General features: G+C 42.5%; 1 protein-coding gene across 4 annotated transcripts in view; it reads left to right on the top strand.

Moving 5' to 3' along the window:
- THSD7A (thrombospondin type 1 domain containing 7A) overlaps positions 1-19,838 on the top strand; it is a 520,549-nt gene that overhangs the window by 402,452 nt on the left and 98,259 nt on the right. For all 4 annotated transcript variants that reach the window (XM_040431278.1, XM_040431279.1, XM_040431276.1 and 1 more), the window contains one exon: positions 7,087-7,155. In XM_040431278.1, coding sequence (XP_040287212.1) covers positions 7,087-7,155 — 69 coding nt within the window. The remainder of the gene's footprint in view (positions 1-7,086; positions 7,156-19,838) is intronic.

Here is a 19,838-nt window from a genome sequence, read left to right as displayed (position 1 = left end):
ATGATAGGAAAACTGCATACATTTTACAATTATGCTGTTTTTATAGATTTTAGACTCTCACTGGTAAATTTACATACTGAAGAAAATGTAGTGCAAAAAGCATTTCACGTGTCTAGCAGGTCTTACTCTGACGTGTAAGGCAATCATTTATTTTCTACTAAAGAGGTTGTCTGGTTTAGGAAACCCACTTCCCAATAACCTATTATTGGATTTCTAATACGAATTCCTAATTCAGGACATCAATCAGTCAGAGAACAGAGTGGCAAAGAAAGTGCATCTGTCTCTCTGGAGGACCCAGGACATCCATGATCGATCAAGACAGCCGACAGCCCATTGGTTTCCATCTGCTGCATATAATGCTTAATTTCACCTGCGGTGGCACTGGAGGGAATTGAACATTTGCTGCCAGGTTCACCTACAGGTTAGAGTGGATTGCTGGAGATCCCAGTAGTAGAACAGTGGAGGCACGGTGGCTGTAGGATCTGGAGAGGATGAGAGTGGTGGAGGAGGCAAAGTGGTTTTGTAGTTCTCATGGTCTTAATCTCTCTCCCTCTAGTGCTTCGTGGTCCACTCGCAGTGAGTGGAGGATGCACCCTTTCTTCCCTCAGGGCATACCCTGGGGGATCCTGCCTGGTGGTGACTGGAGTGCCTTTTATACCAGGTAGATGGGTGCAAGGCAAGAAGGCAGAAGGAGGTTGGCTGATGGATGGTGGACTAAATGACCAGGCTATAATAGATAAAGTCTCTCTCTTTAGTGAGCAGATGATGGAAGTTGTAGTACATACACAAGCAAGTAGTCACAATTCTGAGGTATATAAGACATCCTCTCTCCCAAAAACTGTACAAAGGAACTGGCAATGATGGTAGTAGTACTCAGTGAGTTTTTCTCTCTCCAGGTACACTTTTCAATCTTTCCAAAAAACCACAGAAGTGCAATTCCTTTCTCATTAACACTTTGTCCAGTCTACAGGGTTCAGAACTTTGATCAGATGACCAGTTTATCTTAAAAGTGTGGTGGGCGCCAGAGGCAATTAACCCTGTCCACATGCAGTAAAGTCTATTGCCATAAACATTTGGGTACCTAACTGTCTCTGTCCAAGCTTGGCCTCTGAGTGGTTCTCAGCCATCTGCAAATGTCTGTTCTCTTTCTCTCAATGGTTTTCTATCAGTTCTATTGTTTTTCTGGCAGCTTTCAGTCTCAGGCCTTAATTACACATCAGTGTTTGGTCAGTATTTTTACATAAGTGATTGTGCCAAAACCAAGTGTGGGGCAGAAGTAAAGAGTGCAAATCTTTCCATTATACATTATCTTTGTAGAGACTCCACTCCTGGATTTGTCTCACAATCACCTATGGTAATTGCAGTGGCTGAGTTTGGGGTGGCCCCAACGCTACGCTATGTCCCCTGGATGCCATTGTGCTTTCACCACGTGTTGCTGCTCTCCAGTAGGGATGGTAAGGTGTGGTGCACCCCAATGGGAAATAAGTCTAGAGAGTCAGGGTCTGCAGTAAACCGGGGGGCTTCTTTACTGGAGGAGTTCAGGTACAAAACAATACAGCCAAGGCATGGGGCTGGCTTCTCCAGTCTCCTCAGTAGTCTGGCAGAGTCTCCTCTTCCAAGCACTGTTCCCTACCTGCAGCACACTAGAGGCTCTGACTGCTCTCCTTATATACAGTTTTTGCTAGACTAGAACCTTCTAGTGGGATGGGTGGAATGGAGAAACTCAGCACAAACAGATACATTGTTTCAGCTCCTGTCTGGTATAGACTTACATTAGAGCTTCAATGACACTCAATGGCAATGACACAGCAGGTTTTCCAGACAAAAACAAGTTTCCAGACATAACAACATAGCTAAAACCAGACATTTTAAAGGTCAGGCTGTCTGCTTTTGGTGGTAAGCAAGTCTGGGTTTTTCCCTCCAAAACATGATGGTAAACAAGTCTGAGTTTCTTCCCTCCAAAACATGCTCTTCTTTAAACCCTTTGGCAGCTGTGGAAAATTACCAGCTTCTCAATCAAAGCCCTAACAGTCTCTCAGTATTCATTAACCCTTTCCACAGAGCCATGTAAATACAGTGACGATGAACAGGATGTATATCACAACATATAAAATGCAGGTACACAGTATTAAACAGTATAAGTTAACCCTTTCAAGATATATAAAGTAAGAAGTTTTAACTTTGCATAGGGGATATAGGCAAATGTCCACAAATGTCCAAATGTTAAAGTACTCCCTGCTCCAGGGCACTACATAATCACAGGCCAAACACTGACTGTGTGAATAAGGCCTTAGAGGTGAAGGTTCCCTGGACTAGGCCTAGTTATCAGAAGCTCCCACATGCATGTCCTTCTAGGCTTGCTCAGAAAAGACTCTGCTAACAAGGAGGGTGGGACTAGCCCATCACCCTGGAAAATAAACTAAGACTGCCAGTTAAAATTAATTGCTGCCTATACCCAACCAGAATATTTGAACCATTTAAATGCTTTGGCAATAAATCACAACATTAACCCTTTTGCAGTGATCCACTGGGTTTCTGCGGGTTTGTTTCAAGATTTAAATATAACTTAAATTCTGATGAGTGGGAGACCTACCACTGGGATCACCATGAATTATGAGAACGGGTCCTGTGTACACTCATATAAATAAAGCAGTGGTCGATTATCGACACTGCCGTTCCATCTGTCTCTGGGCACTGGCAGAAGAGAAGTTGAAGGTATATTTTGGCAGTCTCCAGTAGTCCTATAGAAATAACTGCAGCACACATGTTTGAAAGCTGCTGTATGGGGGAGACACAAGACCACTCTTCTAATGATTGGTGGCTGTAGCAGTTCCCTTACCTATGAGTAGGGGATACATTTTAAATGTACAGCAACCATTTTAGGAGGTTGTATGGTCAAGTACAGATGTGTCCTTCCTTACCTTCACTCCTTTCTCGACATGTCCTTCCTTACCTTCACTCCTTTCTCGACATGTCCTTCCTTACCTTTCCTCTTGGCTCAAAATATCGTGAGATGTTTGTCACAAGATGATCAGCTCTGAAAACAAAATGATGTAACATTACTCCATAGAACATTGGGTCTCGGAGTAATACAAACTTGATATTTCCAAATCAAGTCATCTTACAGCATTTATCTCCAAACAGTGGCGTAACTACCGGGGAAGCAGGGGAAGTGGCTGCTTCGGGCCCGGGCTGACAAGGGGCCCGGCACCCGGCAGTGTGTCAGTCAAGTTTTCAGTGCAGCGCCGTCAACATTGGGGGCCCAGCCTGTCCATCATCCTTCTCCGCCCCTGCCACCCAGTGCATCTTACTGCCAGACAGTGCAGGAATCAAGCTGGTACAAGCCGGAAGCGCGCTGTTTAAATTAGGACCGCCCACCGAGTTCCCTCGGTCAGTGCGAGGCTCTGAAGCAGAGCTTGGGCTGGGAGGCCTCCCCGAGACCCTCCGTCACCCAGCGGCGCTGACCCTGCCAGGCCAGACAGGTATATCCTCCCTGCAATCCTCCTCCCCCTGCCCCCAGTCAAGAGATTTTGCAGCATCCTCCCCCGAATGCAGCGGCGCTGCAGTCAGGTGTGATGCTCTGCAGCCTGTGGGGACCTGGGGCGATTCATCCTTTCTTCATGCAGAGTCGGCTGCTGTGCAGCAATGATGAGGATGTGGCCCGGGCTCAGTCCGTCCTGCCTCAGAAGGGATGGATCCTTTCTACCTCTGCAGAGCATCTCTTTTCTAGGTAGTTTTGCTGCACTGCAGAGCAGAACACTTGGGGCCATGCCCTGTGCTCCCAGCAGAGCCTGTTGGTCTCACTGCAGAACATGTGGCCACTGTTTCCAGCCATGCTGAGGGTCCCAAATTACTGATTTCAAGGTGTCACTGTCTGCAGGTGGATCTCAGTAGGAGGCACCGAGGAAACTCCCCTGATGCCACTGCTGGGGGGGGGGGGGGGGGGGGGGGGCAGTTTACCCTGATGTTTCTGCTGGGGGGGGGGTGTTTGTTTAGGTTATTTCTGTGTTTATGTATTTCTTTTGGTTACCTCTGTTACAATGTATAATTAAGGTCTGGTCATTTCATTGTATAACCCTCAGGTCACCCTCACAAGAGTCCAGGAGGCTGAGCTATGGGGAGCTGTTTGATGGGGCCCTCATACAGTGCAGCTGCTTTACCCTGTGACATGGGTGGAGGGCGCTGTGGTCAAGAAGTATAAATTTACAAGGAATAGGGACAGAGAAAGTCTATAGACCGACCAATTGAGGCCATTGGTGATGGAGCCGGGACAGATCTGTGCTGATCCATGTGATGTTTTATCTGAACATATCATTGATTTTCTTCTGTGTGTGACAAGGAGATAAGGTGTTGGAAATCCGAAGTCTTAAGCCTCACGCAGACGTCCGTGGAACACGGTCCGTGAGATATCGGACTGGCATTTCAGGAGCGCACGGCGTCATTGGTTGCTATGACGCCGTGTGTTCCTGCAATGCCAGTCCGGTATCTCACGGAACGTGTTCCACGGACTTCTACATGAGGCTTTAGGGTGCGTCCAGACAGTGCATTAAGGATCCGGCCACATCAATTTGCGTGACAAATGGCGACATGTGTGGAGTGGCAAGAAAGTTGTAGAAGATTTGATTTGGTGTCGCTGTGGAACATGTAAACTGCAATCACATCCTCTCCGTGTCCTCACATTCTGTCCTCTCGCTCTCTGTGCTATCAGTTTCCCTAGAATGAGAAAGTGGGAACAGAAGGTGAGAAATCTTTACTAGTTTATTGAAAAGGAAAAACTTAAATCTCACATTGACATACGTCTTCAGCCCCTTCACTCGGAGCATAAGTCTTCAGACCCTTCACTCGGAGAATAAATCTTCGGTCCCTTTACTTAGGTATGGTCTAGATCGTGACCAACCCAAGGAAAATACGGTTGCGTAGCCGGGGGGGGGGGGTTGGGAGCGGTTGGGGGGGGGCCCATACAAAAATTTGCTGTGGGGCCCAGTCACTTCTAGTTACGCCCCTGTCTCCAAACATCTTGATCCAAGAGGAAAGATAAGGAAGAACACATCTGTCTGTCTAGATCAGTAATGCCCAACCTGTGGTCCTCCAGCTGTTGCAAAACTACAACTCCCAGCATGCCCAGACAGCCCACACCTATCAGCCTACAGCAGGGCATGGTGGGAGTTGTAGTTTTACAACAGCTGGAGGGCCATAGGTTGAGCATCCCTGGTCTAGATCTATTATACAAACTCAATGAGATCATGGCATGCTCCACAACAAGAGGAATTCCTATGCATACATGGTGGCACCATACATGGTCCAGGATCACATCAATGCCATGTGTGGACCCTAATGATATGGAAAAGTTGAGCAGGTCAAAAAGTTCTTTAAAAATAGAACACTAGTGAGAAAACTTTTTTCTCCCGTTAGCAAAATATTTGTTTTTAATTGAGTATTATTTCATTCAGATTTTGAGAAATATATGTTGCGCCTCTTGAGAGAACCGCGGAAACATTCTGGGACCATAAACACAAACGATTGTTTTCTAATTAATAAAGTATGAGCTAGGTTTCATACGTGACTATTAAATGAGTTCATCGGAAGTCTTATGAGGACAGAGCTTAATGAGAAGATAGATGAAAGAACACGACCAATACTTTGTTACTTAGTGAAGGAACTTCTAGAATATTGTGCATTTCATTATCTTAGCCTAAAAAGGAAAAAAATAAAAACTACAACAGTGTAATGAATTAGAAGTAAGAGTAATGAGGGGCTCACACAGAGACTTAATGCATACTGAAGGGTTCACTATTAATTTGGGTCACCCAGTCCCAATATTGAAATTATAAACTGATAAAGAATACGATAGGCACTCCTCCTTCTGGTTTGTATGTAGGACAAAAAATGTATTAGTAATAAAACAAGTGTAAAAAATATATATATACATGAAAATAAACATTAAAAATTAAAAAATATTATTCAATATTGCACATAATTAATCAATTCATAAGATAAAGTCCCCAAAAATAACAATTGTTATACTGATATCATAACATAAAAAGACACTTCACGCACTTGGGTTCAAAATCATGATAAACTTATAATGCCATGATAACTATAATCATGCATTCATGTTGAAAAAAGTTCATAAAATATAGCTTCAAGGAGGTATCCCAAAGGTTATTTGATGTTCATTCCATGATTAGGATCTCCAACAAACATGATTAATACTTTGTATCCATGATTGATCCTCTTAATAATACGAACATTATTGATTAGGTAGTTAATGCATATAGCTGTGTATCCACCTGACTTCTCCTCAACGGCACTGATGGTCCCAACCCCATTTATAAGGCAAGAAATCCCACTTATTAAACCTGACAGGGCACACCTGTGAAGTGAAAACCATTTCAGGGGACTACCTCTTGAAGCTCATCAAGAGAATGCCAAGAGTGTGCAAAGCAGTAATCAAAGCAAAAGGTGGCTACTTTGAAGAACCTAGAATATGACATATTTTCTGTTGTTTCACACTTGTTTGTTATGTATATAATTCCACATGTGTTAATTCATAGTTTTGATGCCTTCATAGTCATGAAAATAAAGAAAACTTTTTGAATGAGAAGGTGTGTCCAAACTTTTGGTCTGTACTGTATAATAGTATCAGGCCTCATAAATTCAATTAGCGCCAGCGTCTTTGTTTCGTGTTGATTCACTTACTTGATCCCAATGAACGGCTCCAGAGGTGGAGGTATACGGGGCTGTGCACTTACCTCTGCCTCTGTTTATCCGGTTATTTCCTATGGGAGAAGGTGCAAGCGGCGCCTAGCGTTCTCCCCTCTTCCTCCTGCTGCTCACCAGGTAGGTATGTTATTTGCCACAGCGCTATGCCATCTCCTTCCGTTTGTGAAATCGAACAGGAGCAAATTTGTATTGGATGAAAAAGAGTACAATAAAAGGCATGCCAAAAATATCAATAAAATGGAATATAAAGTGCCAGACGCGTTTCGGAGCACTAGCTCCTTCCTCAGTGTTTTATTACTAATAAATCCTATCTTATTTTTTATCAATGTAATGAATTAACTGGAATTTTTTTTCATATTTCAGACAGCCATGCTTATGGCACATCGAAGTCCAGCGAGGCACCGCTCTTGTCAATTACTTTTGAAATCACAGGTGAGATGACATCATCATTTAGAGTGGTCACCCCTAGGGCCCATGGACATGAGTATATTGAGGCAACTTTTGAGTGGAATTCCCCCCCTCTATAGTACAGAGCCACAGGTTCTCCCGTTACTTCTACTCAAATTCCATCGACATGACCCTACTGTGAGCAAGAGGCCTTAGGTTAACGTCACACATTTCATTTATGTGTCAGTTTTTGACCATTTTGTTTCTGCAATTTTCGTTTGTTATTACAGTGAAATACTTAAAGGGATCCCGTCACTAGGAAAATCATTTAGTGTTAAGATTCAAATGATCACAGTACTCATCTATCACTGGTTTTAACAGGGTGCACGTCTGGGTTGGTCCCCAACTCCACCTCGGGAACTACTTTGTCTTTATATATACAAATAGACAGCACTCCAAAGTTGAAAGTGAAGTAATTACTAATTTTATTCAGCCGGACATAATTTCAGGCAACGTTTCAGGCTATATGTAGCCCTTCACCAGGCCCAATATGAGGAGCATAAGCGTGGAAGCCGGAAGCCGGCATGGAGACCAGGAAAATCATTGTTACACAAGATACAGTGCCTTGTAGTTTTAGCTCAGCTGAATGTTATGATATATTTTGCTTAGTGATCTGTTGTTTTATTCTGGAGAACTTTTAATCTTTATGCAAATGGAAAGTGACTTGGAGGGCCCAAGTTATTCTGCCATCCCCTCCCTCTCCTTTCTGATGGATAGCGTCACGAGAGATGGCTATGTATGAACTGGGTCCTGACAATCAAGAAAAAGCTAGGGGGCTGGCATAGCAAGCAGGAGCAGCATGGGTGCACAGAGTGGCTTGGATTAAAAGTCATTTTTCTCTTGAATGAAGCTATTGGTCCCCAAGTGAAAGCTATCATTACATTCAACTGAGGTAGCCCTACAAGACTCTCCCAGGTCCTTGTTTTGGGGAACATTTGAAGTAGTAATGGGGCACTTTGAAACTAGTTATGGGACACTTTGGAGCTATTAATGGGGCATTTTGAAATTAGTAATGGGGCACTTCCGAACTAGTTTTGGGGCTCTTTGGAACTGCTTGTGGAACACACTTTCTATGTTTATGGGGCTTTCTAAAACTGTTTATCGGGGTACTCTGTTTTTAAACTGTTCATAGGGGCACTCCAGAACTAGTTGAGGTACATTTGACACATTTTTTTGGTCCACTCTGGTTCTGTGTCTGGCCCTGTTTATTAAGAAGCCATAGCTTTGTTCATGGGGTTATACAGTGATCCCTGAAGATGCAAAAGCCTCAGGATACAATATATTCAACATACGATGGTCTTTTCGGACCCATCGTAAATTGAAACTAGACTCAACATACAATGTCTCAGACTCAATCCAACCAATCAAGCCCACTTCTCTGTAACAACTGTATTAGTTGCTAGTTAGCAGCTACTCCTGACTCTTATATCGAAGGACTTGTGTTATCTGTCTTAGTTTAATCTGCCTATTTTTCTTAAATCTTCTTATTTTTCTTAGCGTGGATGACATTTTGGGGCTTTGGAACCGATTACTCAAGTTAGAATGGTTTCAACATACAATGGTCGTCCTGGAACCAATTATAATATTGTAACTTGAGGGTCCACTATATTGGCACCATTAGTGGAGCACTTTGACCATTTTATGGGCATGGCCAGAATTTGAGACCATGAAGAGTCTATAAACTCCCTGAAAACGTCTGCATTCTATGAGGGTCACACTGGCCCTGTTTATGGAGAAGCCATGGCTTTGTTCATTGGGTTATATTGGCACCATTAGTGGGACACTTTAACCATTTTATGGGCATGGCCAGAATTTTAGACCAGATTTATACAGCATGAGGTAGAAAATTCCATGATGAGTCTATAAACTCAGTGAAAACTTCTGAAATGGGGGTCACACTGGCCCTGTTTATAGAGATGTAGTAGGGGGTTACGAGGCACCATTAATGGGACATTTAGGCTATTTTGGGGCCATGACCAGGATTTGAGACCATGTAATTTTCCATCTATAGTCTCCCTGTACTTGAAAGTTGGCAACTCTGACATAATTCAGAGGAAAGCCACAGATAGCACAGCATTGTGCCATATGACAGACTTTGCTCTATCTGTGTGCACACCATGGTAAGACTCTGTTGTCCTCATTCTGCTCTCCCCCATTGTGGTGAGTGACCGTCCTATCATTTTAATATTAAGATTACAGTTTTCGCCTCACATTGAGCCGCTCCATGTATCATAAATTAACACTTCTGCCGTCAGTGTTTCAGAAGGTTAAGCCATTATATATTGATTTCCAACCAGTGATGGATTAGAGGGTTTTATGCTAATCTCGGGCTGCATTATGTTAATAGAGATTTAAAAATGTATTACACACATAGTCACCGATGGAGCCACTAAATTATTATTATTAACCCCTTAGTGACCACCCATACGCCTTTTTACAGCGTTCCCTTAACCTTAGGCTGGCCCGCTGCTTTTTTACGGCTGCCCAGTCTAAGCACTGCACAGGTCTCACATAAGAGCCGCGGCCCTGCTCTAACAGCCTGGACCGGGAGGAGTGCCGATCCGGGCTGTTTAACACTTTTCATGCCGTGGGCAATGGCGCCCGCCGCATGTGCTGTCTCCCATCGGCACCCCACAAATGCGATCGCTGGGTGCCGATGTGTGTGAATGCTGGCCGGGGTCTCGTGTAGGCCCCAGACCAGCATTGAGTAATTTCCAGCAGGTCAATGTCAGAATAGCATTGCCATTAAAATGCAATGCACTATAGGGATAATGTATTGCATTTTAAAATCAATCAAAAAGCTGTCTGTTATAGTCCCCTTGTGGGATTATTAAGTGGTAAAAAAAAATGGAAAAAAAACATATTTATTTAATTTAAAAAATCCCATTAAAAAATGACGCTTTTTTTCCATTGAAAATACTCTTTTCAATGAAAAAAATTGCAAAAAAAAATAAAAAATCTCCCCCATATGTTTGGTAGTGATGCATCCGTAACGAGCCGGATTACATAAATATCATGTAAACAAAAAATATAATTTTTAAAAGACATAATTGCTAATTTTCTCTTAGTTGCCACCGAAAAAAACATTTACTCCAAAATGATACCAATAAAAAATACAAGTCGTCCTGCAAAAATCAAGCCCTCACACAACTCCATAGAAAGAAAAATAAAAAAGTTATGGGTCTTGGGAAGCAGCAATGCAAAAACATTTTTTTCTTTAAAAAAAAAAAAGGGGTTTTATTGCAAAAAAGTTGTAAAACCTAAAAAAAAATATATATATTTCTTTGGTATCACTGTAATCATACTGATCCAGAGAATAAAGATATTGTGTTATTTATACCAAAAAATGAACGCCGTTAAATTTATAACGTAAAAACGCAGTGGCAGTATTGCTGTTTTTCCCATCTCCCTTCCAGAAAGAGTTAATAAAAGTTAATCAGAAAGTTATGTGTTCCCCAAAATGGTGCCATTAAAAACTACAACTTGTCCCACAGAAAACAAGTCCTGATAAAGCTAAATAGACGGAAAAATAAAAAAGTTATAGCTCTTGGAACGCGACAATGAAAAAAGGAAGAAAAACGCTTGGTCAGTAAGGCCCAAAACAGGCTGGTCACTAAGGGGTTAATATTTTTTCGAAAGCGCCGTTAACTCCATGGCACTGTACATCTGTACAATATACACAAAGTATAAAACACAAGTACAACTAGCAAGAATGTATTGATAGGCTGGTACAGAGGGGGAGAGGACCCTGCCCACGAGACCTTTCAATCTACCAATGTCTCCCCCTCCCCCGTACCCGCCATACTCAGTCCACGGTATGTTAGTTACAGATGCCCATTCATAAATGACGGGAGAGCTTGTGTAATATTTCACCCGAACAAGCGCGGCGAGGATCGTTCTTAGAAATGATTCCATTAAAATGAATTATAAGGAATAAAATAAGCAGTTACAGCAGACGCGGAAGGGATGGCGGGGACAGTCATCGTAAAAATTCCCTCAGAGATTCGACGTAATAAATGGGTCAATCGTTCTTCTATTTCGCAAATTTTCCTGAGGGTCTAAAAACAATTTACTGAGAGAAAGAGATTTTGTGAATACATAGAAAACTAGTACTCTAAGCCGAGACCTGTGTATTACAGAGATTTAAAAATTAAAAAAATTGTAATTTAATTTTTTTTCACAATTTTTAAACAGGAATTCTTTTAATAATGTGTAAACTTGCATTTGTAAAATGTTCATATTTTTTCAGTCACATATAAAGTTCTGTGAAAATATTATTCTACGCATAGCCACAGGTTCATGGCCTACATATTAAATTCACAGTTTTTAAAAGGGACAAGGTAAAACGACAGTGGATGTGGGGGTAAACTTAACGGCGTTATCCTGGCGATTCCCTGGTAGTCACCCTTTAACCCCTATACAGGGATGTGGACTTCACTGCAGGGTACTTCCTAGAGTAGTCCTGATGTAGTTGTCAGCCGACCCATGGGAAATCGAGGCCCCGATGCGAAGCACAAAGGATCAGGCAAAAGGAGTAGTCTGAACACAGTCCAAAGTCAGGGCAGGCTGAGTAAGTGCGTCTTCCAGATTGCAATTCCAAGGTTAGGGCAGGCGGCAGGAGCAGAATCTGCAGTAAGTCAAGGTATGGTACATGGAGTCAGACAAGAGATCACACCTGGTTACTAGACACTAGAAAACCTCAAAGCTCAGGCAGGGAGGTGAATACACAGTCCAGCACCGTATTCAGCAGCTGGACGAGGAGCAAGAGGAAAGGATTAAAGGGGTTATCAAACTGCTATAATGACCCCCCAATTCCTGGGCCCATCATATAGGTTATACTTACCCAGCTCCCCGGCACCCACATCAGTCCTGATGCCTGCACGAGCCTCCCTAGTCTCATGGGCGATGCTAGGGATTCTCGTCCATGTCACGGTCCCCCTGTCCCTGGATGTTTTGATCCATGCGACTGGGAGATCTTCTACAGCTGTGTGGGCATCATGAGCAACGCGATTGCCAGGGAGCGGGTAAGTATAACCTATATCAGGGGCCCAAGCATTGGGGGGGGGGCATTATAGGGGTTGGATAACCCTTTTAACGCTCGCAATGCTGAAAGGAAGTTCACTAAGCACTAGTCCCAATGCACACAGCATGAGCGGAGCGACTACAGCGCCTGCTCGCCGACACAAGCCGCCAGCTCAACAGCTCTGTTCATCCTGATCCTCCTGGAATACCAGAATCACTGGAGTGGTTTCCTAGGTTTTACTAACGATGTAAGAGAGCTGAGTTTGAGTTTGGCCCACAGTAACTCATCTTTGTGATATAATAAACCTGTGGATCCATGAAATTTGAAAAATTAATTTTTCTAATTCAAAATTCATGAAATCTGTAATTTGCATTGGACTGCAGATAAAATTATTCCATTATCTTTGCAATTAACATTGAAGTCTCAGCAAGTTAATGATTTTGTTCAACCAAATTTGTTATTGTTCCAAATGTACCAAAAATAAAAAAATAAAGCAACTTTCAGTACATCTAGATTATACATTTCCTGCCGTTTTGCATCTGCAGCTCCTGTGCAGATCTTTTGGTCTACATGGTAACAGACAACAAACCCTGTGTAGTCAGATCCTGCAGTCATGCTCCCTACTTTCTGCTACTCTACATTAAGGAGACATAGAATATCTAATAGGAGCTCCTAGGGAATGTCTGCTTCAGGCTGTGCCTGTCCATTTGCCCTTGCAGGATGTGACAGAGGGAGGTTTCTCGCTTCAATCCTCCCTCCCCACAAAGAGCAGCTCATTGTCTGAAAGACCCTGTCTGCTTCGCCCAACTTCGACAAGAAATTCGATTTGTTACAAATTACTTCATCAAGAATCACTTTCCATTGTATGGGGCAGGCGTAATGACGGGGAACGCCACCTCCCCCTCCCTCTATTCAGATGCCACGTTCAACGCTAATTGAAGTATCTGTGACTCACATTTAGCATGGTTACATCATCACACTCGCTCCAGGTCCTTTGGCGGGTTTTCTTCGGAAAAATGTATTTGTTACCACGAAACGCCATGAAATCTGGCTTTGGGACAATTTTTCCTGAACTCGGAAACTTTGATTCGCTCGACACTAAATACTAGATAACACATATAGTGGAATGCAGATTGGCCCCACATTTCTGGCAATTATAATTATTGATGGGATCACCCACAATTGGCTTCCGGAGCCCAGTAGAGAAAGTCACTGTCCTCTTTAAGAAACGTCCTTTAGTACCTGTGATTTTAGGAAATCAAAGAATGAAGAGACTATGAAGGCTACGTACGGGGTAATTTTTTATTTTATTATGTAAGCATTTGAGTTAAAAATATTTTTTTTAATTGGTCTTTATTAACAATTTGGAGCCCCTTTCTCTGTAGAGCCTTGAGATTCCCCAGTAGTAAGTTCTGTATATTTACTCTGTTCCCTTCAGGCAGCTCAGCTGATGGCTCCTTATCTCTGATGTCCTATACACTCATTATACTAGCTCAATTCTTATCTTACTGACCTTTCAGTAATTTAGAGATAGAAGTTTATTAGATGACAGCATAAAGTGGAGCTTAAATTACGATTCACGCAGGTAGACACACAGTTAACCCATTGTGACAGAACAGCTAAATATTTTAAATATAGACCAATTGAACAAATAATTTTTAGCCCAAAATGAGTAAAATACTATTATAAAAAAATGGCCCCGAAGGTGTACATAGCCTGTAAATTATGTATCTACCATGACAGATACAGTCAGGTCAATAAATATTTGGACATCGACACAATTGTAACATTTTTGGCTCTATACACCACCACAATGGATTTGAAATGAAACGAACAAGATGTGCTTTAACTGCAGACTGTCAGCTTTAATTTGAGGGTATTTACATCCAAATCAGGTGAACGGTGCAGGAATTACAACAGTTTGTATATGTGCCTCCACTTGTTAAGGGACCGAAAGTAATGGGACAATTGTCTTCCCAGCTGTTCCATGGTCAGGTGTGTGTTATTCCCTCATTATCCCAATTACAATGAGCAGATAAAAGGTCCAGAGGTCATTTCACGTCTGCTATTTGCATTTGGAATCTGTTGCTGTCAACTCTCAAGATGAGATCCAAAGAGCTGTCACTATCAGTGAAGCAAGCCATCATTAGGCTGAAAAAACACAACAAACCCATCAGAGAGATAGCAAAACATTAGGTGTGGCCAAATCAACTGTTTGGAACATTCTGAAAAAGAAGGAACGCACCGGTGAGCTCAGCAACACCAAAAGACCCGGAAGACCGCGGAAAACAACTGTGGTGGATGACAGAAGAATTCTTTCCCTGGTGAAGAAAACCCCCTTCACAACAGTTGGCCAGATCTAGAACACTCTCCAGGAGGTAGGTGTATGTGTGTCAAAGTCAACAATCAAGAGAAGACTTCACCAGAGTGAATACAGAGGGTTCACCACAAGATGTAAACCATTGGTGAGCCTCAAAAACAGGAATGCCAGAGTTTGCCAAACGACATCTAAAAAAGCCTTCACAGTTCTGGAACAACATCCTATGGACAGATGAGACCAAGATCAACTTGTACCAGAGTGATGGGAAGAGAAGAGTATGGAGAAGGAAAGGAACTGCTCATGATCCTAAGCATACCACCTCATCAGTGAAGCATGGTGGTGGTAGTGTCATGGCGTGGGCATGTATGGCTGCCAATGGAACTGGTTCTCCTGTATTTATTGATGATGTGACTGCTGACAAAAGCAGCAGGATGAATTCTGAAGTGTTTCGGGCAATATTATCTGCTCATATTCAGCCAAATGCTTCAGAACTCATTGGACGGCGCTTCACAGTGCAGATGGACAATGACCCAAAGCCTACTGCAAAAGCAACCAAAGAGTTTTTTAAGGGAAAGAAGTGGAATGTTATGCAATGGCCAAGTCAATCACCTGACCTGAATCCGATTGAGCATGCATTTCACTTGCTGAAGACAAAACTGAAGGGAAAATGCCCCAAGTACAAGCAGGAACTGAAGACAGTTGCAGTAGAGGCCTGGCAGAGCATCACCAGGGATGAAACCCAGCGTCTGGTGATGTCTATGCGTTCCAGACTTCAGGCTGTAATTGACTGCAAAGGATTTTCAACCAAGTATTAAAAAGTGAAAGTTTGATTTATGATTATTATTATGTCCCATTACTTTTGGTTCCTTAACAAGTGGGAGGCACATATGCAAACTGTTGTAATTCCTGCACCGTTCACCTGATTTGGATGTAAATACCCTCAAATTACAGCTGACAGTCTGCAGGTAAAGCACATCTTGGTTGTTTCATTTCAAATCCATTGTGGTGGTGTATAGAGCCAAAAATGTTAGAATTGTGTCGATGTCCTAATATTTATGGACCTGACTGTAGGTGATGTTTGTACCAGGGAGGGGGCCTGTGCACACGACTAGCTTAAGTGGTGTAGGACCTGCTGAGGGGGTGTTTCATAAGAGGTTATAGTGCTAGTGCTATAGCGCTAAAGGCCTTATTAAACTATTTTTGCATGGATGACAATCGCATATCAAGGTATCATTTATACATGCCCCACCTACTACACATAGACGTAAAGAGAGAATCTTCATCAGACACTTCTGGAAGACGAGGCCTTTGATGGTCCTCTCCCTCCTAAGTGCTCCATTAGATGTTACCAGGAACTTCATCTCACTTCACAGAGGACACTTGTAATATTAGTCATTTGATATCAAACAGCACAGCTCGTGTTACGGTAAGTGACCTCTCTTACACAGTGTTTTCTGGGGGTAATTTCAGACTTTCTATATTAGGTTCTGAGATTGACTGCAGGAAGAACATTGTGACCTTGGAGCTTCATATCTCATGTTCTCCAGTAAGATGAAGGCCAGAGAGCTCACTAATATACAGCAATTCTGAGTAATTGATTGAATATGAGCATAAGTATAGCATCAGAAGAGTGGAACTAAATTATCTATCTATCTATCTATCTATCTATCTATCTATCTATCTATCTATCTATCTATGTATCCATCCATCTTTGTGTATCTATATATTCTAGACCTAATAGAGATCTATGTTCTGTACAAACTGTAGATACATAAATGCATCTGACATTATCTATCTATCCATCTATTTTACTTCTTTTTGTACAAATTGAAGATCACCAATATATTTTCCTTTCAGTATAAGAAGCAGAGAATGGTTCTGCATTGTGGTGATTTTTTGCAGTGACATATGTGTTTGTTTGATGGAACAGGCCTTGTATTCATTGTGCCCCCCCCCCCCCCCCCCCCGTTCCGTCCTTCTAGATTACTATGCAAATAACCTGCACCTCTTACACGACTTGATTGACAAGCGACATCTGCCCATATATTACACAGTTCACAGCAGAACGCCCGGTAACCTTGTGAATATCCCGGAGTGTCTCTTCTGTCTCTTCTTTGTTGTTGTTAAGTTTAAAAAACAACTGCAAAATAATAATAATAATAATAGGTAAAAATAAAAGGAAATAAAATGCAGTGGATTATATAAAAAATATTAACTATAAAAGGTTTGATCAACCCCAATATGTAAAATAGATCTTAGAAATTAATGGAAAAACCTTACAAAGAATGTTCTGGAGAATGTACAGATGAGTTTTGTGTCTTTGTAACTGTAAACCAGCACATTTACATAATTGCAGCTGTGCTGAAATCTTCTCCATGGGGTTTTTCTACCTTATTCAGCTCCTTGAGATCCTCAACCTCTGGCACATGTATCCTAACATACAGGACCAAGGGAACAAACAGCATTTCACTCTCTTTATCTATTATGGGGACCCTGCTATAAGATACCCCAGACATAGTTACTGGCTGAGCCTGTTGTGGGGACACTTTTGCAGCATGTTACTGTTTCTGCAATAAGTGTAGTGTTACAGGTTGGGTCTATTAAAAGTGCAGTGTTTCAGGCTTGCTCTGTTATGGGGCATTGTTATAAGCTTTGTTCGGTTTTGGGGGTACAGTTGCAGATGGGCCCTATTACAAGTGCTGTCTGGCTTACTGAATCAGTACTGGTATAAAAATATATATTTGTACTGTGTTAGCCAGTAAATATAAGATGAAAAAGATTGTAAAGTTGCAGGCTGGCTATGTTACAGTTACAGGGAAGCTCTGACATAGTAGTAAAGTTGCAGGGTAGCTCTGACATAGTAGTAAAGTTGCAGGGTAGCTCTGACATAGTAGTAAAGTTGCAGGGTAGCTCTGACATAGTAGTAAAGTTGCAGGGTAGCTCTGTTATAGTCTTAAAGTTGCAGTCTGGCTCATTTACTGTATAAATGTAAAATTTCAGGCTGGATATGTTACAGTTGTAAAGTTGCAGGGCAGCTGTGTTATAATTGCAGATCAGTGATATCAGTGATAGTTGTAAAATCTCAGACTGGCTCTGTTATAGTAGTAAAGTTGCAGGGTGACTTTGTTATAGTGGTAAAGATGCAGGATGGCTCTGATATAGATGCAACGTTGTATGTTGGCTCATCTATAGATGTAACGTTGCAGGCTGGCTCAACTATAGTTTTAAATATGCAGAATGGCTCTAATATGGTTGTAAAGTTGCAGGGTGGTCCTGATGTAATTGTAAAGTCGCAGGCTGGCTCTGTTATAGTAGTAAAGCTGCAAGCTGGCTTGGTTTTAGGTGCCATGTAGCAAGCTGGCTCTGTTATAATTGTATGCTTCAGGTTAGCTGTGGTATAGTTGTAGGGTTGCAGGCTGGCTCTGTTATAGTTGTAAAGCTTCAGGGTAGCTGTGGTATAGTTGAAAAGTTGCAGGCTGGCTCTGTTACAGTTGTAAAGCTTCAGGTTAGCTGTGGTATAGTTGTAAGGTTGTAGGCTGGCTCTGTTATAGTTGTAAAGCTTCAGGTTAGCTGTGGTATAGTTGTAACGTTGCAGGCTGGCTCTGTTATAGTTGTAAAGCTTCAGGTTAGCTGTGGTATAGTTGAAAAGTTGCAGGCTGGCTCTGTTACAGTTGTAAAGCTTCAGGTTAGCTGTGGCATAGTTATAGTCGCAGGCTGGCTCTGTTACAGTTGTAAAGCTTCAGGTTAGCTGTGGTACAGTTGTAACGTTGCAGGCTGGCTCTGTTATAGTTGTAAAGCTTCAGGTTAGCTGTGGTATAGTTGTAAGGTTGCAGGCTTGCTCTGTTATAGTTGTAAAGCTTCAGATTAGCTGTGGTATAGTTGTAACGTTGCAGGCTGGCTCTGTTATAGTTGTAAAGCTTCAGGTTAGCTGTGGTATAGTTGTAACGTTGCAGGCTGGCTCTGTTATAGTTGTAAAGCTTCAGGTTAGCTGTGGTATAGTTGTAAGGTTGCAGGCTGACTCTGTTACAGTTATAAAGCTTCAGATTAGCTGTGGTATAGTTGTAACGTTGCAGGCTGGCTCTGTTATAGTTGTAAAGCTTCAGATTAGCTGTGGTATAGTTGTAACGTTGCAGGCTGGCTCTGTTATAGTTGTAAAGCTTCAGGTTAGCTGTGGTATAGTTGTAACGTTGCAGGCTGGCTCTGTTATAGTTGTAAAGCCTCAGGTTAGCTGTGGCATAGGTATATTTGCAGGCTGGCTCTGTTATAGTTTTAAAGTTACAGGCTGGCTTTTTGATAGCTGTAAAGTTTCAGGATAGCTCTGGTATAGTTGTAAACTTGCAGATTGTCCCTGCGATAGTTACAAAGTTTCAGGGTAGCTTTAGTATGGTTGTAAACGTGTAGACTGGCTGTGTTATAGTTGTAAAGATGTAGGCTGGCTCTGTTATACTTTTGAAGTTGCAGGCTGGCTGTGTTATAGTTGAAAATGTGCAGGCTGTGATAGTTGTAGTTGCAGGGTGCATCTGTTAAACATGCACTGCTTCTTGTTCATGTTGGCGTTGTTGTAGTCTTTTTTAAAGATGCAATGTTCCAGGCTCACTCTGTTATGGGGCAGTGTTTCACGCTCGGTTCTGTTTTGGTGGCTACTGTTGCAGTTTGGCTTTGTTATAGAGTTACCATAGCTGTCACTGTAATGGAGACTGTCTCTGTTTAAAGGGAACCTGTCACCTGAATTTTGTGTAAAGAGCTGAGGACATGGACTGCTAGATGGCCGCTAGCACATCCAAAATATCCAGTCCCCACAGCTATCTGTGCTTTTATTGTGTCCAATACTAACGTTTCTGGAGCCCAGCCACGCCCACTGTGAAGGAGCCCAGCACCACCCGCATCCTCCCAATCTCCTCCTTGATCCCCGACGTCACAAAGCTAGAGCGCTGTAATCTCGCGATGTGCGAGCTAGCGCATGTGCAATTCGTTCCCTGAGGCTGATGCCAGCACAGGGAAGGAACACTATGCCGACACTGCGCATGCGCTAGCTCGCGCATCGCGACATTATGTCGCTCTAGCTTTGTAACGTCGGGGATCAAGGAGTAGATTCGGAGTATGCGGGGCAGTGCTAGGCTCCTTCACAGTGGGCGTGGCTGGGCTCCGGAAACGTTAGTAGCCTCATTTACGTATATATAAAATCTTTTTTTGACACAATAAAAGCACAGAGAGCTATGGGGACTGGATATTGCGGATGTGCTAGCGGCGATCTAGCAGCCCATGTCTTCAGCTCTATACACAAAATCCAGGTGACAGGTTCCCTTTAAACTAAGTATCCTTGTG

The sequence above is a fragment of the Bufo bufo genome, chromosome 5, assembly GCF_905171765.1.
Source record: "Bufo bufo chromosome 5, aBufBuf1.1, whole genome shotgun sequence".
In the NCBI taxonomy this organism is placed as follows: domain Eukaryota; kingdom Metazoa; phylum Chordata; class Amphibia; order Anura; family Bufonidae; genus Bufo; species Bufo bufo.
The sequence above is the reverse complement of the archived record's forward strand: the minus strand, read 5'-3'. Positions and strand labels throughout refer to the sequence as shown.